A 27,786-nucleotide genomic window follows, 5' to 3' on the forward strand; every position below is an offset into this window, starting at 1 on the left:
ACTTAATCTTGCATTCTTGTCATATTTTTTGTTCAATGTTGAATGAGGCCCCTTGACTTAATGTGACGTGAATAAGCAGAAGCAATCAAGGGACATGGGGGTCTGTTCATGAAGCAGTGAAAAGAGAGGAGAAACAGACCAGTGGAGAAGTTGTCCATGGCAACCAATTAGCATCTCCCTTGCATTGAATGTACTTGAAAAAGGCTTCCTTCAAAGCTGATTGGTTGCCATAGGCAACTTCTCCACTGGTCCTTTTCTCAACTCTTTTCACTGCTTCATGAATAGACCCCATGATGAAAATTTTGCATTGACAGACAAGTTACATCAATGAGATAACTATTCTCCAGGCATGGGTTGAGTTAGAACCCTAATGACTGGATTCAGTTGGAACCCACCGGCGGGACAGTACTAGATGCAGCAGTGGGTCATCAATGCATGGTTTCCGCCATATCATTAATTGACACAATACTAGTCCTACAGAGCTCCACGTAGCCTATAGATGTCCTGTAAGACCTATATTGTGACGGACACTGACATAGATGCATTGTCCATCATCAATACAGTGCAGCTATATCGGCCAAATAAATACAGCATCAGCCTTTTTGCCGGTACCATGCTATTATAGCAAGGTTCTAGTATCTAAAAAAATATTTAAGCAGTAATTCATTAAATAATATGCAATCACAAGGCATTAGCAAATGCAACATCCTGGCTTAAACACAATGGAGGAACAAGTTGTTTTCACACATAAGGCAAAGGTGGCCTTCCCATGCCACAGTTTCAACACTTGTCAAACATTAAACCACTATGCAAAAAGGCGTACCAGTATACAATCTCCAGTAGTGAACCCAACAACAAGTGCTACAAAAGAGAAGAGACCGCCAGTCAGCTACAAATCCGTTCGCATCTCACTCACCATCGAATAAATAGTGCAGTCTGTGCGTACCCCAGGACTTACCCCCACAGTGCGAAACAACCAGGCTGATCGGGCCGGACAGCCCGGATCGGGCTGACGTCACAAACCCTCCCTGAAAACGCTTGGGAATGCTTGCAATTTTCCTGATACACACAGAAAACAGCCAGGTACCCCCCTCCCCCCAACATCCTCTTCCTGTTAATCAGCCTGCGTTCGCCTAGCAATAAAAAAAGACACTGAATTGTTCGCAGTTTCGCCTCGCGTCTGTGCATTACGATCTGTATGCATGCGCAGTCATTCGATAATCACCCGCTGTGCGATTTTGCACAGCAGCGATCAGGTCTGAATTAGGCAAAATATGCCATGTTCCAACTAGAGATGAGCGGGTTCGGATTTACTCAGTACTCTACGCCAGAATTATCGCCATTTCTTATTTTCTGGATTTTTCTTATTGGCTATCCAAAACACGTGACGTCCGATAGCCAATAAGGAGATTAGGGTAAATCCGAGTAAAACCGAACCCGCTCATCTCTAGTTCCAACACAATGACCATGAACTTAGCCCATTTCTGTGGCTATTATAAAAGAGAAGCCATTGGATGGTAACTAGTGTACAATACAGAGCCTATTCCTTGGTGACTAGTGTACATTGTGGAGCTCATTCCCTTATGAACATTGTATAATACAAAGTTCCCTCCCTGGTGGTTAGTGTCCAATACAAAGCTCCTTCCCTGGTGGCTAGTGTACAATACAAATCTCCTTCCCTGGTGGCTAGTGTACAATACAAATCTCCTTCCCTGGTGGCTAGTGTACAATACAAAGCTTCTTCCCTGGTGGCTAGTGTACAATACAAATCTCCTTCACTGGTGGTTAGTGTACAATACAGAGCTCCTACCCTGGTCATTGGTGTACAAAACAAAGCTCCTTCTCCCGGGACTAGTATATAATGCAAAGCTCCTTCCCCAGTGGCTAGTATACAATACATAGCTGCTTCCCCATTGCCGGTACATCCCGCCACACATCGCATCGGCAGTAATCGCATATGCACTAACATATGCAATTAGTGTTGCGAAGGACAGCTCTTATGCTCAGAGCTATCCTTTGTGATGCATCTCTGTACTACCGGGTATTGACCCTGGGAGTCTGTGTGCGCATGTGCAGGGGGACGTGGCAGTCATGGGGCATGCTGGGAGGGATCCAGTCGGATCCTTCACACAGCATGATGCGGAAAGAAGCCCATAGGCTGCTATACGGTAACGCCAGGAAAAGCTGACATTACCTTCCGCGTCGGAGCCCTGGCGGCCAGGGTTTACTACATTTGAAAATGCAGTAAATACCCAGAAAATTGGGTTTTTAACACATTTTTGCTTTGGTACATGCCGCCCTCTGTGAGTTATGACCAATAGTCATACAGTAGCTAGGATTCACAGAGACGCATCTACCCACTCCCCGATCATGTAACTGGTTAATGTCATTATTCTACACATCAAACCAAGTGTTTGCACTCTATTGTACTAAACGAACATTGAGAACAACTGTAAACCATGTAAGGACATCCAGCAATATATGTACAGGTTGAGTATCCCATATCCAAATATTCCGAAATACGGAATATTCCGAAATACGGACTTTTTTGAGTGAGAGTGAGATAGTGAAACCTTTGTTTTTTGATGGCTCAGTGTACACAAACTTTGTTTAATACACAAAGTTATTAAAAATATTGTATTAAATTACCTTCAGGCTGTGTCTATAAGGTGTATATGAAACATAAATGAATTGTGTGAATGTAGACACACTTTGTTTAATGCACAAAGTTATAAAAAATATTGGCTAAAATTACCTTCAGGCTGTGTGTATAAGGTGTATATGAAACATAAATGCATTCAGTGCTTAGAATTGGGTCCCATCACCATGATATCTTATTATGGTATGCAATTATTCCAAAATACGGAAAAATCCCATATCCAAAATACCTCTGGTCCCAAGCATTTTGGATAAGGGATACTCAACCTGTATTGACTACACACTGTACTACTGGGCTGATTCAGGTTTAGTAAAAACTGTGCTGAAGAGAAACTTGCTCTTTGTATTACATTCAGAGAGGTTTCGGATTCCTCTCTCCCTCTTAACAGCAGAAAACATTACCAAACATTAAAGTGGAGGGTTGCGGATTCCTTTACCCCATGTCTCTTGATATGTCAAATTGTGCCCCAGAAGCCTAGTGCACTCCAGGGGGTTACTATGCAAATTTGGTGCACTTAGAGATGGGCTGCGTAATTGGTTCCTAGTGATTGGTGCTCTATGCACCATTGTTCTAGAATTATAGCACCACTTCATAGGTACATTCACTGACAGAGAGACAGACATGCAGATAGAAATACAGATACTGTATAGATATACATTTTGGTGTATATTATGAATCTTATTAATGTGCAATCAGTAGTATCTACAGTATGTTGTAGCCATCAGGCATTAATAATGATTAATACAGTTGAAATTTACAGTGAATATCTTAAGCACATTACCTTGTCTTTATTCTCAAGGCCAGCCGTATCTAGGGAATTCCGTATGACAAAGGGAGTTGACAGTCTCAACAGGACTTGTTCAAAAGTACAGATGATTTTCGGTGAAACTATTTCAAAACTATCATGAAACTTCAATGTTTTGTGGATTTCACACTTTATCAGTTTCCGGAGTCCTTCTCCGAGCTGCAAGATCAGCATATTGGGGTCAAACATCAGATGGAAGGGGAATGCTCGACAGAATGTGCTGATACTGATCCTCAAGTCAGATGGAACCTGGGACGATCTTATTGGAGGTAATTTTGTGATGTTTGCATTATCACATTCCTTGATTTTAAAGATAAGAGATTTACAGTTACCTGGGTTTATAATTTCAGGAAACAATTTCTCAGTCACGTTGTTTATTTGTTCCACGTCAAGTTTTAATTGGTAGATCTTCTTCCCCACTGCCGTTATCATGCCAAGCATAGCAAAACCTACCATGGGATGAAGGTGAAAACAACTGAGCACAAGGGTCCCATCAGCAAGCTCTTTGCATAGGAAAGAGGGGGATTCAAGGGTCACTTGTCTTCCAATTGAAGTCCTAATGTGCTCCAACAATGCATCAAACCCATTGAAGAAGTCAAGTAGCGTCCCGCCAACAGCTCGTAAAACTCTTTCATTCTCCTCGAAGCAGATGCTGAAGAACTCCTCACCAAACCTTTCTTGCAATTCTTCAAACTTCAGACCTGAAACAATACAGATATAAACAGTCAGAAACACATGGTATTTATTATTAACTGTTTAAGGGAATATTGCATGCCAAGAAGTATTTATCTTTAGTTTTTCAATCAAAAATAGTTTGACTATTTTTTCTATTTATAAAACTGAAGGTCTCCATAAATCTGAGATATATTGGGGTAATGCCCGTTCCACCGTGCATCTATGACTCGATTCCCTTTCCCTGTGCAGTTCAGTTCTACAGAAATCCGAATCCACCTAACTTTTGCGGTTCCAAACAGAACCATCTCCCGAGGAGATTAGTTTCAAAGAGGGTCCTGGTTCGGATCTTCCCGTGGTTCGGAATTCGGGTTTTAAATCCAAATTTAGGGATGCAAAAATTATCTGATTTTAGCTGTTTTTAATGATTGCTTTTTATCAATGCTTATCAATTTTTCTTTTAAAGATTTTTTTTTTTACCTGAGCCAAAACCGAATCTGAACCAAAACACTTGAGTGTGGTTTTGCCAAAACCAAAAAATGATGATGAATTAGAACCAAAATTAAAACACAGGAGTCTGCACACATCTCTACCTGAAATGCTGATCAGTCGAGGATCAAGAATCCTTTGGGGAATCAGGGAAATAAAACATGACAAAAATGCCTGATTTGCAGATAATGACCGTTTCTGGTCGGGATCTGGGAATCTGGAATTTTAAACATGTGTAATATTCCCAATTATTGGACCTGGCCATTGGGGGATTGGGACACTGCTCCAATATATCTCAGATGTATGGGGGCCTTAAAAATGACCATCATTGCTGTAGAAGGTCTAACACCTGGCTCAATTGCCATTAGAACTTCATCCTACAGGTATATACACGTGACTGTAGCTTCCACTGTCTGTAGCGGAGTAGGGAGATAATTATTTACTTTTAAGAGCTTTAGGAAAATAAAAAAATGAAAAGCAATAAAATAATTTCTAACATTGAACCTTAAAGATGAGTTGATAGCCTTATATATCTCGGCCAAAAAATAAGTAAAATAAATGATGATAATTTTTCTTTTTTGTAAAAGTTCTGTCCTGATTTACAGATGGACACAGTACCGCCGGTCATAATCCCGACAGCCATTGACCTACAGTAAAAATACTGACACGGTCAACATACCGACATTCATTATGCCGACATGTCCAAAATACATAGTCAGAACACCGACACTAAAAATGCTGACATGTCAAAATACCGACATGATTTTTTCTGCTTTTTGTGTCAATGTCGACATAGGCCAACACTAACACTGTCTAAGTGTACCGCGTCCACTCGCATGGCTCGCCGCACTTGCCAAACTATTATATTCCCCCTCCAGGTCCACTGGGATGGTAAAGTATGAAAAAGTCTGTTTTGGGGCAAAAATTCCTTAAAACCGCATGTCGGCATTTCAGATGTCGGTATTTTGACTATTTCGGCATTTTGACCATGTTGGTATAATGAATGTCGGTATTTTTTGACTGTGTCTGTATTTTGACTGTCGGTCAATGGCTGTCGGGATTATGACTGTCGGTATTGTGTCTGTCGGTAAATCAACTGCTACCTCAGAGATGTGCTTTGATGCTGCCACAGCATCGAAAGTGTTCTCAGAGCCACAGATCAGTCCATTCTGAGTAGCCCAAAGGACACACATCATGGCCACAGGAAGTAAGACGCTAGAGCCACTGTTCCTGCGTACAGGATAACAGACGCAGGCTGAGACACACTCTGATAACGGTCGTGACATGTCTGCGTTTTTGCCGCCATTCCCCGTTACCTCACCCAAATGGTCAGTGACTGTCAATTACTTAAATCTCTGCCATCTCAAGACAATCCCAGCATGCACAGTTGGACAATAATCTCTGAATCAGGTCCGCAGTGCACACATAATAGGGGCTTGGTTATTAGTTGGGATGCAATAAAAATACTTGCAGTCTGGATGATGGATCCTGGAGTTAAGCACTGGTCTTTGGGTTATGGACTAGGGGGATGGTTAGGGTTAAACCCTAGGAGTAGAGTTGGGGTGGGGGAGGTTAGTTTAAAGCTACGGGGGTGGTCAGTTAGGGATAATCTGTGGGGGGGGACTAGGGTTAGGTTGAGGGAGGTTAGGCTGTGAGGGGAACAGTTAGGGTTAGGATGAGGGAGGGGGAGGTTAGGGTTAGGCTGCGGGGGGGGGGGGGCGGTTAGGTTGTAGGAGGGGGTGTTGGGATTATGATGCGGGGGGTCAGTTAGGATTAGGCTGTGGGGGGATGGTTAGGATTAGGCTGCAGGAGAGGGAGATGAGGGTTAGTCTGCGGGAGGGGTGGTTTAGGATTAGGAGCAGGGTGAAAATACTTACTGGGATCTGTCGGGATTCCACTGTCAGTCTTCTGACTGCCAGGATTTCATACCCAACCCTATCAGCCTGGTGCACTTACTTTGCTTTGTTATATCCCTTTAAAAGACTAGTTAGATCGTGCATCCAGTTTTTTTCATCCTCCAATTTGATATAATTGCTTAATGTTATTTTCACATCTATTGGCCTATTTATTAACAGTAAGCGATAGGACTAGTCTTTTAATGCCCCTTATCGCAGTATCACCTCAGTGTACCAATACAACATCACAGAGGTAGCTAAGCGATATTCAGTTGCTCTAGGTCACTGACTGGCAGCTATCAGAGGTTATTCACGGACCATTCTCAAGAGATACTGTATGCACATGGATGACCCTTTAACACCTTCTCCAAAACCCTTCTCCCCCCCCCCCACCACACACACACACACACACACACACACACACACACACACACACACACACACTTTCCTGCTCAAGCCCATTCCTATACAGATTCCCCATATCTGTATCCTCTTGTTAGGGGAATCATCAGGTCAGTAATATTTAGGTGGTATGTGTAGTGGTACAGTTTGAACAGGAACTCGTTTGTGATTTGTTTGATTACGAGTTAAATTGAACACTAAAATGTAATTTGTGTGTACTTTGAGACCCTATTTGAAGAGCAATATCCCAGTTTTCTGAATTTGAAGTGGTAACTATTATAAATACATAAAATCAACAGCGTGGATTAAACAACATTTTCGGAAACAGAAAAAACTGTCCAGTTAGATTTCCAAACCAATTTATTCAAACGTCATGTCCCACTAAAAAGAATAGTAGCAGAAAATAAATTTCCTTTCAGTTTGTTTAATTTCTATCCAACAGCTTAAATATTTAATTCCTATGGGGAATTAATCAAAGTCTCCATATTGCCTGCTACAGTATGCATATTCAAAAGGTTACACGATAAAATCGGGAAGCCTCTCTGGATCCATTCCCTTTGAAGTGTCCTAAACTGCTTGTTTGGAAATAGCTTCCAGACATCTGAGAACAGAGAACCTGTTTCAAACAGATTAACACCTGCTGGTAAATTGGACAAAAAGCAATTCAATCATGGGATATTTCAGATGATGTCCTCAATCATCTTTGCTCCGTTAAATCAATACTCATCTCTAAATACAAAATACAGTTTGGGCTTAGCAAAAAAAGCCCACATTATTAGGTGGTATAAGTCATCTTACTGTATTCTCTAGCTGACAATATAGTTCTAGTATGTCTTCAGATTGAAGGTCATTGTGAGAGACTGTCCTTGTCTTAGGCACAGTGCTTTAACCATTCTTCATTTGCACATAAGGACAATAAAAATTAAGGGGGTGATTCAGAGATGGACGCAAATCTTGCTGCATCCATCTCCTCACATGCTGGGGGCCATCCAGCACACGGCAAGGCTGCCCAGCAAGTGTGTGGCGGCGCCTTGCGATGTGTTCGCAATGTAATTGTGAACGCATTGATTTGTGGTCAACCCTTTCCTGAGCAACCATTTTTTTTCTCCGAGCGACTGCGTGTGATGTCACACAGCCACCCCGAAAATGGTCCAGGCATGTCTGCGTTGTCCTGACTGTGTCCACAAAAACACTGCATCAAGGTGAGACCGTTACCAACACATTTAATTTAGGTTTTAATTAATCTTTATGTGATCACATTTTTTTATGCACCTTGTTTTAACTTAATTATAGCTAGTGTCAGCTGTTCTCCTAAGTGCTTTAAAACAGGTGTGTTGGTAACTTTCTCAACTATATAAGTAAAGTTGCTGTGAGCTTTAGACTCGATAGCACACCTGAAGTTTAACACTCATGTGACAGCTATTTTCATTATAATTATTTTGAGCAATAGAGTAGGACCTGCAGTATAGTGGGGTCCCTTGTCGGGGGCTGCAGGCTTAAATGCATTGATCAATACATGAACTAAAATTCCACTGTCTATTATTGTTAGTTAATATAGCGAGAGCAGAGCCCCTGTGATTTCTATTTAAACAAAACAGTCACACACTGTACTCCAAATCTAGGAATAGGTGAGTGCCGTGGAATAGTGCTTTTTGTTTAATACAAATATATACTGTATATAAACACTAAATAATCTATAAACATCCTAGTGATACTTGGTGGACCCCTTAATTCAAAGTAAAGCATTCATTACCTCTAATACCAAGAAATAAAGACACAGAGACTTGAATTTGGCAGAAAAATTGCTAGCTATTTATTTTACCCTAACCATAGCAAACCTGTAAATGAAAAAACTTTGTTAACATGCCGATTCAGCCAGCATATGGTGGCAGAAAAAAGAACGGCTCTATTTAACTAACGCTAACCTTACAATTCAAAACTGTCCTAATTTAACTACAAACTGTAAAATCGGTAATAGGTGCCCAACTCAACCCCCACAGTGACTACCCACCCTGATGGGTGCCTGCCGCTGCCCCCGGTCGGGTGATCGAGCGACCCTATAAGTCGATGGAGGTGAGTGCACCTAAACCACACCAAACTGTAAATCACTACAGCTAACCATACAACTACAAACTGCCGTTCTTTTCCGCCAACAGCGAAAGACTCTTCCCCAGAGTCTTCGCACCGCCACCATAACCTCACCCTAACTCCTGCAACACTAAACACAGATCCTCCAGGAAAAACATCATCCCCTCATTGGATCAATGCACACCATCAGGCCGAAAAAGGTGACTGTCTCGGAACCGAATCCTAGGGTGGCGAACTACTTTGCCTCCGTGGGACAACACCCACTTCGCCACCGCCCCATTCACCTTCTGCCTGGCCTCATCAATCAGGCAGTACACAGAGAATGGAGTGCGCTATCAGAGAGCTGCTGGTGTAGGGGGTGGTAAATCCCCAAAAAGGTATAGCAGCAATATAAATAAAATAATCACCAGCGCTAAAATGATATTGATAGTAAGAGTAATGATTGAATAATATTCTGAATAGAATTATAAAAAAAAAAATAAAAAAAAAAAATATATATAATCAGGACGGTAGGTTGGAGTTTAAATAGTATATATTAAATTTTAATAAAAAATTATAATAAAAATATACATATAATCACAGGTGTTTAAAGAGCAAAATTAGGAATTAAAAATATTCAATTGATAGAACACATCCACATATTTCCTCATCACAGTCTAATTCATACCCCGGCTAGGACTTCCTCTGGAATATTATCCGTATAATGTTTGTTTGGAGAATAGTTAATGCAAAGGAGTGTTGAAAAATCCCTTCTTAAGCATACCAATGCAGGCGTATCAGGCGGATTGGGAAACTCCAATTTTCTCCACAGATAAATGTCCAAGGAAATGCAGTCCAATTAGTGCCGTATGGGTGATGATGGTATTGATAAGGTCCAGTGAGGATGGAAGAGAGTTTGGGATGTGTCCTGCGGTCTCTAACTCAACGCGTTTCGCTGGTGTGGACACCCAGCTTCTTCAGGAGAAGAAGCTGGGTGTCCACACCAGCGAAACGCGTTGAGTTAGAGACCGCAGGACACATCCCAAACTCTCTTCCATCCTCACTGGACCTTATCAATACCATCATCACCCATACGGCACTAATTGGACTGCATTTCCTTGGACATTTATCTGTGGAGAAAATTGGAGTTTCCCAATCCGCCTGATACGCCTGCATTGGTATGCTTAAGAAGGGATTTTTCAACACTCCTTTGCATTAACTATTCTCCAAACAAACATTATACGGATAATATTCCAGAGGAAGTCCTAGCCGGGGTATGAATTAGACTGTGATGAGGAAATATGTGGATGTGTTCTATCAATTGAATATTTTTAATTCCTAATTTTGCTCTTTAAACACCTGTGATTATATGTATATTTTTATTATAATTTTTTATTAAAATTTAATATATACTATTTAAACTCCAACCTACCGTCCTGATTATATATTTTTTTTTTTTTTTTTTATAATTCTATTCAGAATATTATTCAATCATTACTCTTACTATCAATATCATTTTAGCGCTGGTGATTATTTTACTCATCAATCAGGCGACCATCCGCCACACCTCGCCAACTCAACCTTGGCACCATCAAAGAGAACACCAAGACACAATTTGTCCATGCTGCGGCCACACTGGCCAGATCCTGTATCATGGCCCACCGCAGCTCCAAAGATGTCCTCTTCCCCAGGTCGTTGCCACCTAGATGGACAACCAGCACCATAGGGACTCCATGCTCGCTGGCCTGACTGACTAGTCTACTCTTCAGATCTTTCCACATCATCCCCCGCCAACCAAGCCAACGAACTCCCTGAGCCCTAGGAAACATCTGTGCCCCCTCCGAGGCCAAAAACCTGGCTGCCCAATACACATAAGAGTGGCCAACCACCCAGATAGCCAAGTCATCGTCAAACCAACCTGAAGAGAAGGAAAGGGGGTAGAATTGGTTACTAATTATCTATAGCATTGTTATTAAACGCATTAACCTGAAGGATCTGCCAAAAGAAAAAATTGAGTTTTCGTTTATTGCAGAAGTCACGGCCTAGCCGATCTGCGCACGTTTCCAGCCAATTTGAAGCAGAACATAAACACACAAATGGGAAGATCAAAATTAAAATTAAGAAATTAAACGGGGAGGGGGGGGGATATAATGGGAAAAAACATGTAAGAACTCAGCTGGAGGTGAAAGCGTAAAAACCTGCTGAGGGACTTTGATTAGAACTGATCAGCCGAATTGTGGATTAGAATTCAGTCCGTCAAGTCAGGCAAAAAATCGCAAAAGAACTCCAGACCCCCGCTGCGGCTTATGCCAGCAGCGGCGAGTGGCTAATCCCTGAGTAGGATAAAAAACGGGAAGACAAACAGACGTACCACACAAGAACGTACTGAACTGTAACAACATGACTTATAACAACTACAATTGAACAAAAAACCCCGCGCAAGCAAACATCTCATGCAACGGGGCGAATATATCGTCTGTAACTTGACGACTTCCATCGCCCCACCGCCTGGATTCAGCTACGGAAAACCCTGCCGACGCAGCCGACGTCGCAGCCCCGATGCGAAAGGAATGCGTCCCGAAAGCAGCGGGTGGAAGGCCCAAACTCGCCAGACAGCGACCCAGCATCCAACGATACTGATATTTAGTCACCGGCAGCCCATCATAATGCAGCAGCCATGACCCCCCACCGTCGGGCCGTACAGCCGCATACTGAACTGCCAACCTCACTGGGCAAATGCTCTCCTCAAGTGCCGGAACCAAAGTGACCCATCGACCTCTCCCCACTTGGTCCGTCTTAGAGCGACGCAATCTGCATAGCAAGGACCTCTCACCCACCACCACGTCCCCGACAAGCATGCGCGAATCTGCTCGCTTAGAAGGCGCTACCAACTCCGAAACCCGAAAGGCCCCGTGGTAAGCCATTGAGAACGCCAGACTGAACAACAGCGACTCAAACATGGACGACGCGATACCGCCAACCGCCCCGATGACAGCCGGAAGCAAGGCCGCATCAATGGGCCGCCTCCCATCAGGCGACGGCGGCGCCACGCGCGCCCATCCTTTCATCGCCTTCAGCAGAATCCCGCTTTTTGTCACGTCAGGGACGCCATTGATTTTGCTGATGAACGAAATACCAGCCAAGTACCGGGATACCACCGCTCTGGACCTACCCGAAACATACAGCTGCCAAATAAAAGAAAGCATCATCCGATGCCCGCTCTTACCTTGTTGACTTCGTCCTCGGGCGAACTCCTCCCACTCGCTCCAAGCTTGCCCGTAGGCCTTAAGCGTGTTCGGCGCGACTGACCGCATAGCTAGACCCTCCAGTCCGGCCCGATCACCTGCCAGACATAACCGGGACATTGAAAACCGCGCTCGTCGGCATCGGGTGCCAACAAACAAAACCTGTCCCACTGCCCTCGTGACAACGCGTCGGCGATTCCGTTCTCCAAACCAGGAACATGCTGTGCGCGGAACCACACATTCCTACGCAGGCATGTCCACAGCAACTGGCCCAGCACCCTCAGGACCACCAGCGACTTTGCCCTCTGGTTATTTATCGCATGCACCACGCCCAGATTATCACATCTGAACAAGATGCTGCGATGCTCCAGACGATCGCCCCAAACCTCCAGCGCCACCATAATGTGGAAAAGCTCCAGGAGCAACAGGTCCTTAGTGAAACCCTCGCGATGCCACTCCGCCGGCCACGAGGCCGCGCACCAAGATCCCTCCAGGTAGCAACTGAACCCAGAGGAACCCGCCGCGTCGGTAAACCGCTGCAGCCCGGCGCTGTCGACTGTTGGTGCTTGCCATATGCACACCCCGTTGAAGTCCTCCAGGAACGAGGCCCAAATGGCCAAATCCCTCTGAATCTCGGAGGACAAGCGCACGAAATGATGTGGTCTGGCACAACCCGCAGTCGCCCTTTCCAGCTTCCGGCAGAAAACCCTGCCCATCGGGATTACCCGACAAGCAAAGTTCAAAATGCCCAGCAAGGACTGCGCCCGCCGCAGAGTGACCTTGCGCGACCTTCCAAACCGGCAGATAGTCTCGCGGAGTTTCGCAACCTTGTCCTGAGGCAGCCGACACGATCCCGCCACCGTGTCGATCTCTATCCCCAAAAATGACAAACAGGAGACCGGCCCCTCTGTTTTGTCCTCGGCCACGGGAACGCCGAAGTGAAAAAACAGAGCCCGGGTGCTGAACAGCAAGTCGCCGCACCGTGGTGAATTCGCCGGACCCACACACAGGAAGTCATCGAGGTAATGGGCGACCCCGTGACCCCCCGACGAAGACTCCACGCACCAATGAAGGAATGTGCTAAACCGTTCAAAGAATGAGCAGGACACGGAACATCCCATCGGCAAGCACTTGTCGATGAAATACTCCGATCCGATCCGAAAACCCATCAAGCGGAATGAGTCTGGATGCAACGGTAGCAACCGAAAGGCGGATTCCACATCTATCTTAGCCATAAGGGCCCCAGGCCCGTAACTACGGACCAGCTCTAGCGCCTCGTCAAACGACTGATAAACCACCGAGCAATGAGCCGGCGGTATCGCGTTGTTGACCGATGACCCCGACGGGTAAGAAAGATGCTGAATGAGCCTGAAAGCACCTGGAGTCTTCTTTGGAACCACCCCCACCGGGGAGATGACCAAGTCATCCACCGGGGGTGAGCTGAACGGTCCTTCCATCCTACCCAGCCTAACCTCCTTGTCCACCTTCTCTCGCAGAACCGATGGCAAGGCACGAGCAGACTGGAGATTCCGCGGGGCTCAAACTGAAACCCTGCTCGCAACAGGCAAGCGAAAACCAAAACGAAAACCATCAAACAAAAACTGTGCGTCCTCCCCATTCGGATACCACTTTAACCACTTGCCCATTGTATCCAACTTAATTGGCGTTGGAGCTCTGCGGAGCGCTCCCGCCTGCGCCAGGTCTTGAGTAACTTTGCTTACTCCGGGCACCCTGTCGACTGCCTTTGAAGCAGGCCGAGGCTGGGTGTGAGCCGCCACATTGCAAGCACAAATGTCGAAATCGACATTGCTTGCCGAAGGAACAGGTCGCATTGTTAAACGCGAAGCACTTCCCTTTTGCGACGGCCTGACCCCCTCCGCGGACGGCCAGTCTGCCCCCGGAATCCGGTGCTCCCTAGCCTGCTGAGAGGCCCGGGTGACTTGCAGCCAGACTTCGACATCCTTGCAACCGAAGTCTATAACCTGCAAGCAGTCCTGCTTTTCCCTAAATTTTTCGTCGTACATCCTCCATTCGATGCCCGACGACGTGCGCTGCATGTCGTGGATTAAATGCAGGTATCGGATGACATTCATATGCTCGTCCGGCCTATCCTCCAGGTAACAAGCCGCGAAGACGCAAAAACCGGCCAGCCAGTTATCGAGGGTACGGAAAGCCTCGGCCCCGATGCCCTTCTTGGCTGACGCCGACTTACAGTCCTTCTTTGCGTCCTTCGTCAATACGAACATATCAACGTAATCACCCCTGCAAATCTTCCTACGGCAGCTGTCCCTCAGTCCCCGCAGCACGGCGGTGTAATCGCAGTGGACTACCCCCGGCAAATCGCGCCGCTTCTTGGCCCTGCGAGCGTCCTCGCAAAGCCGCTTGCGCCTCTTCCGTCTCTCCTGCTGACCCGCCGCCCGCTTGGCGTATTTCGTCGCGCGCTTCTTTGCCCTAGTCGTGCTACTGACTTCGGACGCGGGCGACGACAGAGAAGAGGAAGAGGAGGAAGAGGAAGAGCTTCGAGAACTAGAGCGCGTGGAGGAGCCCGATCCCGACTGCCCCACCTCACCTGAAGCCGTCGACTGCTCAGACACGGAATCCTCCGGCGTGGCAAAATCGACATCTTCATCCTCGGTCCCCGCCATCTCCATTCCACCGCGATCACCTGCAGAAGAGAAAGGAGCAAAAGACCCAGAGAGCAGTCGCGTCCCATGCCGGGCACCTCGTGGGGGGGGGTGGCGTCTCCGCTGCACGCCCAGGCCCGTCCTGACCTGCACTATGATCCAGCTGCGCGCGGCCGCCCCGAGCTCCCGGCAGGCGCGGGCAACTCGCTGCGCCGCCGAAACCGTCCGTGCACTTGAGCCGCCTGCCACTGCATGCGTGTCGGAACTGCCTGCCACCTCCGGGTATGCGGCCGCGGCCAGCGGTCCCAGTGCCGCCACAACCGTGGCCAAGGCCGACGCCAGTGTCCCGGAGGGGTCTTGTCCACTCCAAAACTCGGCGGCGTCCCTCGTGGGTCCCCCAGCCGGTGTAGGTGCGCGCCTGCCCGCGCGACGCACGACCGGCGCCAGCTGGGTTCCCGACGTCAGGCCCCCAGACCTCCCAGGTGGGGAAACGGCAGCGCCCCTGACCATCAGCGGCCCGCTTCCCCACCAAACCCTGGCCTCCTCTCTTGAAAGCCCTTCAGAACTTCCTCCGTCCGCTGGGAGGGTGCCGCTTCGTGAGTCCCCCCTGTACTGCACGGCCCTATTGCCTCTGAAAAGCACCCTGCCCCTCCTGTTCCCCCGCTCCCCGCCGGACTCCGGCTGCAGGGGAGTGAGCTGGGGAGACAGGGAGACCAGCGGCGCCGCTGCGCGCACCCGTGCGCGAACGGCGCCGCCTGTGTCGAGCGTGGGCGCGCGCGCACCCCGTGCGCGCGTCCCACCGCTCCCCGCGATCAAGCCTCCGGCCGCATCTCCTTGATCCTCCGCCGGGCGAGGCCCCGCGACAGGCCTCGCCCGGCTAATAGCCGTCTCCCGCCTGGTCCCCCCCCCTCGCCTGGCACCACTACTTGGCCTTGACAAGGGGGAAGCGACCGAAGACGAGTGGACCTCCGTCGACGGGCGCCCGCCGCAGCGCGCATGCGTGCGCCCGTGGGCATCCGGCCGTGATGTTTCCTCCGCCGCGCTCGGAGGTGAGGGCTGCTGCCCTTCCACCTCTGTGCGGCCTGCCCGCACCTCCGGCCTTCCCCGCCGCCCGCGCCCGGCCGGCAAAGCCGGCCCTGGCCCCCAGCGGCAAGGCTGACCTGGTCCGCCACTCCGTGTCCCTGTCCAAGCCTGTGGAGGCCCCAGGGGACGGGGCACCGTTTCCCTGGCCAGCCAGCCCGTCCTCGGGCCCAGCCCCACCGCCCGATGCGCGGTACCGAGCTGGTGTCCCGGCGGAACGTCGAGGGCGGGAAGCCATGCTAACTGGAGTGAGGGATGCAGGGGAGAGCTTGATATAAAATAAATATGGATACCGAATAATCAAAATGGGGAGACTCTGCTATGCAGCACTCACCCACTCACAAGGCAATCAGCAGCAAGAGAGACTGATCTGGCCTAGCATTCCCTATATATAATAACCCTCCCCTTTTTCCAAAGGCTGTACTTCCTAACAGCTAGGTCCACCCCTCACAAGATGTTTAACTCATTCCTTTCCTATGCAGTCAATTCTCTCTCCTATAGTGATACAGGGGGAAGGGAAGCCATAAGTAGTGGTGGTGAGGGTGGGGGCTCTGCCCCAGGGATCTATTACTAGTAGAGTGTAATAATGCTGGGGATTATTTTGCCACAAGGCGGGCTATTTTTGCTTGGGGAGGGAAAGTATTTTACAATGTGGGCCTATGGGCATGCGGGTAGGAAGTGAGGTGCAAAACACCCCCTAAGAATATATGTTTTTATAAAATATTTAAATATATTTTTGAAAACATCTTACATTTTATTAAACGTTAAAAAAAATGTCAGTTAAGTGGTTAAATGAAACAGCATTTTACATCAAATTATTGATTTATCTAAACATACTTAAACATTTCTCTCTAAGCGGCACATCTCAGTTCCATTAAAAATAAATACGTTTATAAATCAGAAACCAATAGATTAAATATACAAAAAAAAAATGAAAAAACTACATTTATAAAACACCAAATTTATAAAATATAAAAAGGTGAATGATCTTCCTGACATGGTAGCAGTGCAGGTACATTGCTACTTGTTAATTAGGCTTCCTCACGCAAAGGCTTTTGCCAGCAAAACTTACAGCCAATGGGGGGAATTCAATTGTTATTTCTGCCCGATCTCCTGTCTAAACAGATGCTGCTTATCGCGCTCATTAGTGTTGCTTTATGCAGCTAAACCCAACTAAACTAATGGGCGCATTCGTGAAAAAGTGCCATTTGGGGGACCAAACAGGTCACTTTTAGCACGTCAGCTCGCCACACCCAGGAGGTGCAAGCTGAAATGCCGGCAGCTGTTCGCGCCCAAAAGGAGCAACAATTGAATAGCTCTTTCCGGCGTGCAGGAGAGACAGCTGCCTGCGCTACCAACTGAATTCCCCCCAGGTTATTTTATTGCCTGAAATATCAGTGTTACCACCAGCGATATCCCCTTCATGTATAGAGCAAAATTATATTAACCCTATCACTGGCACAGCAATTGCAAAATAAAATATATAGTATTCTCCAAACAATCAGCTCCTAACTGCCATGTGTTTTGACAGTTGGGAGCTGATTGGCTGGAGCATGATTTATCATACTCAGTGGCTTTTAAAACTTGTTGCGTAATATAAAACTCGTTGATAAATGTGTCCTATAGATTTCCAAGGAGTCTGAACAGAGAGCAGATGTCTGACAAACATGTGCTCAATGTATAACTACTACTTGCTCACTTTCCCACCAATAAAAACATTAAGGAGAAGTCACAACCTTAGAAAGATAAAGCAACTTATAACTCCAGACGCTCAGGGGAATATTTACTAAAGTGTGGCTTTATAGAACAGGAGATGTTACCAGTAGCAACCAATCAGATTCTACTTAACATTTATCTAGCACCTCCCAAAGATAATAGCTAGAATCTGATTGGCTGCTAGGGGCAACATCTCTACTTCTATAAACCCACACTTTAGTTTTAAAAAAATCCCATCAGACTCCTAGAAGAAATAACTTATAGTGGGGAATACAAAAAAATAATATCTTGAAATATCTGGGAGATTTTACTATTAGATATGTGAACAATTTCCAGACTTATTTATTATATAAAAAAATCAGTGATATGCGACGGCATCTTAGCTTAGCAGAATTGCGAATGAAAGATTAGCAGAATTGCGAATAGAAAATTCTTAGCAGTTTCTGAGTAGCTCGAGACCTACTCCTACACTGCGATCAGCTCAGCCTGTTTCGTTCCTGGTTTGACGTCACAAACACGCCCTGCGTTCGGCCAGCCACTGCCCCGTTTCTCCAGACACTCCCGCGTTTTATCCTGGCACGCCTGCGTTTTTCCGCACACTCCCAGAAAACGGTCAGTTTCCGCCCAGAAACACCCACTTCCTGTCAATCACACTCCGATCACTTCAACGATGAAAATTCTTCATTCGGACGTGAGTAAATCTACTAAGTTTTGTGCTAAAATACTTAGCGCATGCGCACTGCGTACCATGCGCATGCGCATTTTCGCCTTAATCGCTCCGTTGCGAAAATCGGCAGCGAGCGAATAAATCGGCAGCGAGCGAATAAATAAAATGCTAACATTTTATGAAGGTATTACAAAAATAAGTATTATTATTATTATTATTATTATTATTATTAGTAGTAGTAGTAGTAGTAGTAGTAGTAGTAGTAGTAGTAGTAGTATATAGAACTAATGAGCTATCTATTTAGAACTAAAATAAAATGACAGAAACATATAGAAAGTTGCCCAAAATTGTTTTAGGAAGGAAGATAATTAAGCGCATTGATAGACATGGTAAGGACATGGTAAGGAAGTATAAAATAGGAGAGGGATACTACCACCTCAGGGCCATGTTAACGTATAGGCCCCACGTCTCTGTGGGCCTTTGAGCAGGCTGTCGCATGCTGATTGGTGGACGGCTAGAGTTATCCACCAATTGGATAACTACTTACAGCCATTCACTGCATGTGGAGAGAGGGAGCGGGACTGCAGTAGGGGTAACTTATTACAAACTTATGCTTTCATCCTTCAGTGCTGCCCTTTCTCTTGCTAAACAGTCATACTTCAAGAACCTCATCTCCTCCCAGTCTTCCAACCCCCGGCACCTCTTTGCCACTCTCAACTCACTCCTCTGCCCACCTCCACCTCGTCTCCCTTCCTCACTCTCTGCTCTTGACTTTGCCACTTACTTCACATCCAAAATTGACTCCATACGTCAGGACATCACATCACACCAGACTATCAGTAACCAGCCTTCTCCCATCCCTTACCAACCCTCCCCATCCCTCGCACCAACTCTGTCATCTTTCTCCCATGCATCTGGAGAGGAAGTCATGGCCCTCATTCGTTCCTGTCCCCTCACCACCTCCCCACTTGACCCTATCCCCTCCCGCCTCCTCCGCTACCTCTCTTCTTCTGCTTGTTCCCATCTTTCCCACCTTCTCAATCTCTCCCTATCATCAGGCACTGTCCCCTCTGCCTTTAAGCATGCACTCATCTCTCCTATTCTTAAAAAACCTACCCTTGATCCAAACACTCTCTCCAACTACCGACCCGTCTCTCTCCTCCCTTTTGCCTCCAAACTCCTTGAGCGTATTGTCTACAACCGCCTTACTTCCTTTCTTTCCTCACACTCACTGCTTGACCCATTCCAATCTGGCTTCCGTCCTCTCCACTCCACTGAAACTGCCCTTACAAAAGTATGCAATGACCTCCATGCTGCTAAATCTAAGGGACACTACTCTCTACTTATTCTACTTGATCTCTCTGCTGCTTTTGACACTGTGGACCATCCTCTCCTACTGCAAATCCTTCACTCCATTGGTCTGCGTGACACTGCCCTCTCTTGGTTGTCGTCCTACCTTTCTAACCGTTCATTCTCTGTCTCCTCTCATGACTCCACCTCCCCCTCACTTCCACTAACTGTAGGGGTACCCCAAGGTTCTGTCCTTGGTCCTCTTCTCTTCTCTCTCTATACGTCCTCACTAGGTAAGCTCATTAGTTCTTTTGGTTTCCAATATCATCTTTATGCTGATGACACTCAAATCTATCTTTCCTCTCCAGACCTCTCCCCTACTCTCCTCACTCGTATCTCCAACTGTCTCTCTGCTATCTCTTCCTGGATGTCCCAGCGCTTTCTTAAACTTAACATGTCTAAGACCGAGCTGATCATCTTCCCTCCCTCCCGCATAACCTCACCTCCTACAATCTCATTATCTATTGATGGCACTACTATCTCCTCTACCCCCCAAGTGCGCTGTCTTGGAGTAATCCTTGACTTCTCCCTCTCCTTCAAACCTCACATTCAGCACCTCTCACAAACCTGCCGTTTTCATCTAAAAAATATTTCCAGGATCAGACCCTTTCTGACCCAGGATGCTACTAAGACTCTTATCCACTCACTGGTCATCTCCAGACTGGACTACTGTAATCTCCTCCTGACTGGCATTCCTGACAAATACCTCTCTCCACTCCAATCTATCCTCAATGCTGCTGCCCGGCTCATTTTCCTCACCAAACGCACTACGTCCACCTCTCCTCTCTTACTAGACCTTCACTGGCTCCCCTTCCCTTTCAGAATCCATTTCAAGCTTCTCACACTTGCTTACAAAGCCCTCACCCACTCCTCTCCCATCTACATCTCTGATCTTATCTCGCTTTACACTCCCACCCGTCCTCTTCGCTCTGCTAATGCTCGCCGACTCTCCTGCCTACGGATTACTTCCTCCCACTCCTACCTCCAAGATTTTTCACGCGCTGCACCACTTCTCTGAAATTCCCTACCTCTCCCCCTCAGACTCTCCACCTCTCTACAAAACTTCAAACGGGCTCTCAAGACCCACTTCTACACCAAACCCAGCCAAATCTCATCCTAAACCTCTGTTCCACGCTCTCTATGTACCCCATCTGTCTCACCCCTGTCTGTTTACCCCTCCCCGTTAGAATGTAAGCTCTCACGAGCAGGGCCCTCTTCCCTCATGTGCTTACCCTTTTCTTACTTTAATAATCTTCAACTGCACCAAATCCAGCAGTTTTCTGCCACCTGATACTTATTCCAGTGTCATCTGCTGATGTAGCTAAGCTATGTTTATTTACCCTGTACTTGTCCTATATTGTCGTCAACTGTAAGTTGCTGTTTTCTTGTTTGATTATTTGTTTATGTACTCTGTAATTGGGCGCTGCGGAACCCTTGTGGCGCCATATAAATAAAGGATAATAATAATAATAAATTAGTTTAATGTAATGGGTGGGTACAGGCCCCAATGCATTGTTTTGCCTAGGCTTATAAAGCTGCTAAGATAGCCCTGCACTGTCTTTCTCTATTCTCTCCTCACCATGATACATCTCTCACGTCGTTAGTCACTTTGTTACAGTGACTGAAGTGCTGGAAACTCGCATCACTACTAAAATCAATCAGTGTAGATCACAGCGGGGGGCGCTGGGGAAAGCCAAGTTATGTGCATTCCTATCTCTTCCACCACTAGGACTGTGACACCTGATACAATAATACAAGGTTCTCAACTCATGTATCTTATTTTCCCTGAAGTGCAACTGGAGATCACAGCTGAGTATTGTAATAGGTCTAATCCTCATCAATAGAGTTCTGTATAAAAAAAAATTCAATTGTCCTCCGCAGAGTATTATATACAATCTGACAATACAAATTCAGAGCTCTTTCTACAATCCAGCCAGACACCCTTAACAGAGCTCAGTGTACATTCTGTCTAATTTCCTAAATAGAAGTCTGTATACTTACCATTCGATACTCAATAGAGCTCTATATAAAATATACTGAATCTTCTTCCATATAGATCTATAAATGATCATTGAAATACTACTTAAGAATGTTACATATCCAATGTATCCAATCTTCTTCTAGAACTCTATTTATAATAAGTTCAGTCTTGCTCGGTACAGTTCTGCATACAATCCAAATATTCCTCCTCAATAGAACTCAATATACAAATTATCCAACTATTTTCAATTAAGCTTATATACATATATTCAATCCCACTGTATAGAGCTCTATATACAATCTATTGAATCCTTCTCTATAGAGCTCTATATGTATAATCTATTAAATTTCCCTCAATAGAGCTCTAATTACAATCTATTAAATCCCTTTGTATAGAGCTTTATATACAATCTGTTGAATACTTCTGTATAGAGCTCTTTATACAATCCAATTCTCTTTCTGAGCTTTGCGAACAATATATTAAATCCTCCTAAGTATGCTGTAGCTTTATATACAATCTCTAAATGTATCCAAAATTCCTCAAAATAACTCCCGTGCAATCCTCCGTACAATGTCTGAATATACCTACTCCTCCCCTTCCTTCTTCCTTCTCTGCCCTTTATATTTCATATTGCCACCCACTTCACTACCAAATTTGAAGCCAAGTATGTCATCTCCTCTTCCCAGCCTCCTATGTTTGCCCTGCTTTCACCCATCTGGTCAGACCACCTTCTCCATCTTCTTTCCAACATTGGAGATAAAGTCTACACCCTCTTATGATTGCCTCCCCTAACACCTGACCTCATGAACTCATTCCTCCAACGTTTACTCCATCTGTCCTTTTGCTTCTTCCTACCATAATTTAGCTTAGAATAGATTTTTACGGCAAATAAGAACCACTTGGCCCATCTAGTCTGCCCTAAGCACATGTATACACACACACTTACACATTAGGGTTCATTTCTGTCTGGAGTCAATTAACCTACCAGTATATTTTTGGATTGTGGGAGGAAGCTGGAGTAACGTAAGTAAGCCAATGCAAGCACGGGGAGAATATACAAACTCCACATGGTTATGGCCATGGTGGGGATTGAACCCATGAGCTCAGTGCTGTGAGGCAGTAATGCCAACCATTACACCATCTGTTCATCTTGTCCATCTCTGCTGGCTCAATGCCATCCTATTTCAAACATGCCCTTGTTTCACACATCCAGAAACACTCTTTCGATCCTGACTCTCTCTTCGACTACCATCCTATGTCCCTTCTCCCATTTACTTTACCTCCATGCTCCTCAGTAAGACCGTACTCATATATACCCACCATTTTCTTGACCCTCTTCACTCTAATTTATTCCCTCTCCACTCCAAGAAAACTGCCCATACCATGGTCCCAAATTACCTTCTCACCATCAAACCTAAGGATCACTTCTCTCTTCTCATCTTCCTTGATGTTTATGTTGCCTTTGACACTGTCAAACATCCTTTCTTCCGCCACAATCTCTTTAACCAAATCCTACATTCTTTCACTCTCCTTCACTTTCCCACCTTTTCACTACAGCCTACCAGTTAAAATCTTAAATCCTCCCTTATTTCCTCCACCAAGCTCTCGGACAGGGCCTTCTCCCTCATGTTCCTTTCCTTGGACTATCCTAATCACCAGCTCTCTCTGTCTTTTGTCTTCTTTTACCCTTCAGTTACTCTGACACTGTCTGCTCACCCATATGATGGGTTCACGATCACAAAGAGCTGATTTGCCTTACCATGCAAGTCACCACTGCCTGATGACTGTAGCTACAGCGAGTTAGGAGAGCCGTTACTAGACTTTTTTGTGCCCTGTTCCAGAGAGAGAATTGGCCCCCCCATTTTTCTAATAGGGACATAAAGCAAAAAAGCCTTGTGGGGAAGGGGCATAACAAGATTGATCCCAGAGAAAGACCATGCAATAATGCTCCATGCTAGTGTGCAGCCACACATCCCATCTCTTGCAGCCACACACTATATAAATCTGCTCAGCTGCAGTGCTGATCATTTTTTCACAATATACAAGGTACTGTAAGCTTCAAATAGTTAGAGTTCACTAGCTTAAAATTATCTACCTTTCTATGCAAGGGCAGATAGCTCAATGAATAGCTGGTCTGACTGCAATGCCACAGGCGATGGGTTTGAATCCCGGGATCAGAATCTTGAAATATAATAAAGGACAGTGTGACTAAACAACAAAGAAATCTCTAGTTGAGTTCATGAATGTTGTAAAGGTATTAGGGACAGGGGCAGTCAGGAGATGCTGGTCTTCAAAAAGGGGGGAAGCTGCAAGTGAAAGTAATAAAAACAGATAATTGACAAGTGCCGCCAACAGTGGCCCTTACCCTGAAGTGCTATGTGCGGTACCTCCTCCACACACACACCTAGTTATGGCCCTGAGTTACCGTACCCTTTCCCTGAAATTGTCACTCCCTGTCTGTGGTTTTATTGCAATTCCTGTATACAGTGTATTGAGAATGCTTAGAATGTTTACTGTTGTGCATTTCATTTATGTTGTTTACTTTATTGGCTTTTATGTAGAGATGTGCGGCGGGCACTTTTAGTGTTTTGTGTTTTGGTTCTGGTTCCATGCTCGTGTATTGGATCTGGATTGGTTTTAACAAAACCACACTTTCGTGTTTTGGTTTTGGATCTGGATGATTTTTGAAAAAAACATAAAAACAGCTAAAATCACAGAATTTGGGGGTAATTTTGATCCTACGGTATGATTAATCTCAATAACATTCATTTCCACTCATTTCCGGTCTATTCTGAACACCTCACACCTCACAATATTGTTTTTAGGCCAAAAGGTTGCACCGATGTGGCTGTATGACTAAGCTAAGCGACACAAGTGGGCGGTACAAACACCTGGCACATCTAGGAGTGGCACTGCAGTGGCAGACAGAATGGCAGATTTAAAAACTAGGCCCCAAACAGCACATGATAAAAAGAAGAAAAAGAAGTGCAATGAGGTAGCTGGATGGCTAAGCTAAGCGACACAAGTGTGCGGCACAAACACCTGACACATCTAGTAGTGGCACTGCAGTGGCAGACAGGATGGCACTTAAAAAAAACTAGTCCCCAAATAGCACATCATGCAAAGATTTAAAACAGGTGCAATGAGGTAGCTGTATAACTAAGTTAAGCGACACAAGTGTGCGGCACAAATACCTGGCCCATCTAGGAGTGGCACTGCAGTCCCACTGCACTAATGGCGGATACTGGACACACGTCTAACACTAGAGCATAGTTGTTATGGCCTCAGTAATCCGCTTTGCAACAGGGTATGTATATATATATATATATATATATATATATAGCAGTTTCACTGGAATTATGTGGCAGTACCACTGGACATATATACGGCAGTATCACTGGACTGGATTTTTACGCCAGTACCACTGGATTTATACGGCAGTGTCATTGGACTGGATATATACGGCAGTACCACTGGACATATACAGCAGTATCACTGGACTGGATTTCTACACCAGTACCACTGAATTTATACGACAGTATCACTGGACATATACGGCAGTATCACTGGACTGGATTTATACGCCAGTACCACTGGATTTATACAGCAGTACCACTGGACATATACAGCAGTATCACTGGACTGGATTTATAAGCCAGTACCACTGGATTTATACGGCAGTACCACTGGGCATATACAGCAGTATCACTGGACTGGATTTATACGCCAGTACCACTGGATTTATATGGCAGTACCACTGGAAATATATGGCAGTATCACTGGACTGGATTTTTACTCCAGTACCACTGGACAAATATACGGCAATATCACTGGACTGGATTTTTACTCCAGTACCACTGGATTTATACAGCAGTATCACTAGACATACAGGGCAGTATCACTGGACTGGATTTATACGCCAATGCCACTGGATTTATACGGCAGTACCACTGGATATATACGGCAGTATCACTGGAATTATATGGCAGTACCACTAGACATATATGGCAGTATCACAGGATTTATACGGCAGTACCGCTGGACATATATGACAGTATCACTGGACATATACGGCAACTATCACTGGACATATATGGCAGTACCACTGGACATATACAGCAGCACAGGGACACCACCACTGGACTGATGCAGGACAACACAGCACCACTGCAATGGACTGGACTTAAACAGCAGCACAGGACATATGGCAGCAGAGGACACCACCACTGTGACTGGACTGATGCAGCACAAGACACTACCACTGTACTGATACAGGGCACTGAGGACGGAGACACGTCCTCTCACTACACTCTCCAATGCCAGAGTGAAAATGGCGGCAACGCGCGGCTCCTTATATGGATTCCAAAGACCACAAGAATCCGACAGCGGGATGATGACGTTTTGCCTCGTTCTGGTTTCCGAGTCAGACGGGAAAAAACGAGCTGGGCTCAGATCCGGGCTCGGGCAGTGAAGTCCAGTAGGGTTCGGTTCTCTGGGTACCGAACCTGCTCATCTCTACTTTTATGTTACCTCTTCTATGGTGCTGCCTGCACCTTATGGTACATAACCAATAAAAAATAATAACAAGAAAATGTACAATCCATCCAGTCCTCCTCTAGAACTCAATACAAAATACGTCCAATCTCCCTAAATATGGCTCCATATACAATCCACACAACTTTCCTCATTAGCGCGCTAATGGCAAGCTTTTCAGTCCTCCTCTAGAAGTCCAATCATGCTATATAGACCTACCTGTATACTGTATATATTAGTGATGAGCGGGTTCGGATCCTCGGGATCCGAACCCGCCCGAACCATACCTTTTTTTCACGGGTCCGAGCGACTCGGATCCTCCCGCCTTGCTCGGTTAACCCGAACGCGCCCGAACGTCATCATCCCGCTGTCGGATTCTCGCGAGATTCGGATTCTATATAAGGAGCCGCGCGTCGCCGCCATTTTTCACTCGTGCATTGGAAATGATAGTGAGAGGACGTGGCTAGCGTCCTCTCACTTTGTTTCAGGGGGCTGCAAATATCTTTATTCTGGGGACCAGCAGTATTATAGGAGGAGTACAGTGCAGAGTTTTGCTGACCAGTGACCACCAGTATTATACGTTCTCTGCCTGAAAAACGCTCCATATCTGTGCTCAGTGTGCTGCATATATCTGTGCTCACACTGCTTTATTGTGGGGACTGGGGACCACCAGTATATTATATAGGAGGAGTACAGTGCAGAGTTTTGCTGACCAGTGACCACCAGTATTATACATTCTCTGCCTGAAAAACGCTCCATATCTGTGCTCAGTGTGCTGCATATATCTGTGCTCACACTGCTTTATTGTGGGGACTGGGGACCACCAGTATATTATATAGGAGGAGTACAGTGCAGAGTTTTGCTGACCAGTGACCACCAGTATTATACGTTCTCTGCCTGAAAAACGCTCCATATCTGTGTTCAGTGTGCTGCATATATCTGTGCTCACACTGCTTTATTGTGGGGACTGGGGACCACCAGTATATTATATAGGAGGAGTACAGTGCAGAGTTTTGCTGACCAGTGACCACCAGTATTATACGTTCTCTGCCTGAAAATCGCTCCATATCTGTGCTCAGTGTGCTGCATATATCTGTGCTCACACTGCTTTATTGTGGGGACTGGGGACCACCAGTATATTATATAGGAGGAGTACAGTGCAGAGTTTTGCTGACCAGTGACCACCAGTATTATACGTTCTCTGCCTGAAAAATGCTCCATATCTGTGCTCAGTGTGCTGCATGTATCTGTGCTCACACTGCTTTATTGTGGGGACTGAGGACTACCAGTATATTATATAGGAGGAGTACAGTACAGAGTTTTGCTGACCAGTGACCACCAGTATTATACGTTCTCTGCCTGAAAAACGCTCCATATCTGTGCTCAGTGTGCTGCATATATCTGTGCTCACACTGCTTAATTGTGGGGACTGGGGACCACCAGTATATTATATAGGAGGAGTACAGTGCAGAGTTTTGCTGACCAGTGACCACCAGTATTATACGTTCTCTGCCTGAAAAACTCTCCATATCTGTGCTCAGTGTGCTGCAAAAATCTGTGCTCACACTGCTTTATTGTGAGGACTGGGGACCACCAGTATA

The 27,786-nt window shown here is 45.8% G+C and overlaps 1 protein-coding gene across 1 annotated transcript in view; it reads right to left on the reverse strand.

The window, feature by feature from the left end:
- The window catches only part of GUCY1A2 (guanylate cyclase 1 soluble subunit alpha 2), a 374,872-nt gene that overhangs the window by 206,143 nt on the left and 140,943 nt on the right, over nucleotides 1-27,786 (reverse strand). The window contains exon 4 of the mRNA XM_063951569.1: nucleotides 3,441-4,165. Within this exon, the coding sequence (XP_063807639.1) occupies nucleotides 3,441-4,165 (725 nt within the window). The remainder of the gene's footprint in view (nucleotides 1-3,440; nucleotides 4,166-27,786) is intronic.

Source organism: Pseudophryne corroboree, chromosome 2, assembly GCF_028390025.1.
Source record: "Pseudophryne corroboree isolate aPseCor3 chromosome 2, aPseCor3.hap2, whole genome shotgun sequence".
In the NCBI taxonomy this organism is placed as follows: domain Eukaryota; kingdom Metazoa; phylum Chordata; class Amphibia; order Anura; family Myobatrachidae; genus Pseudophryne; species Pseudophryne corroboree.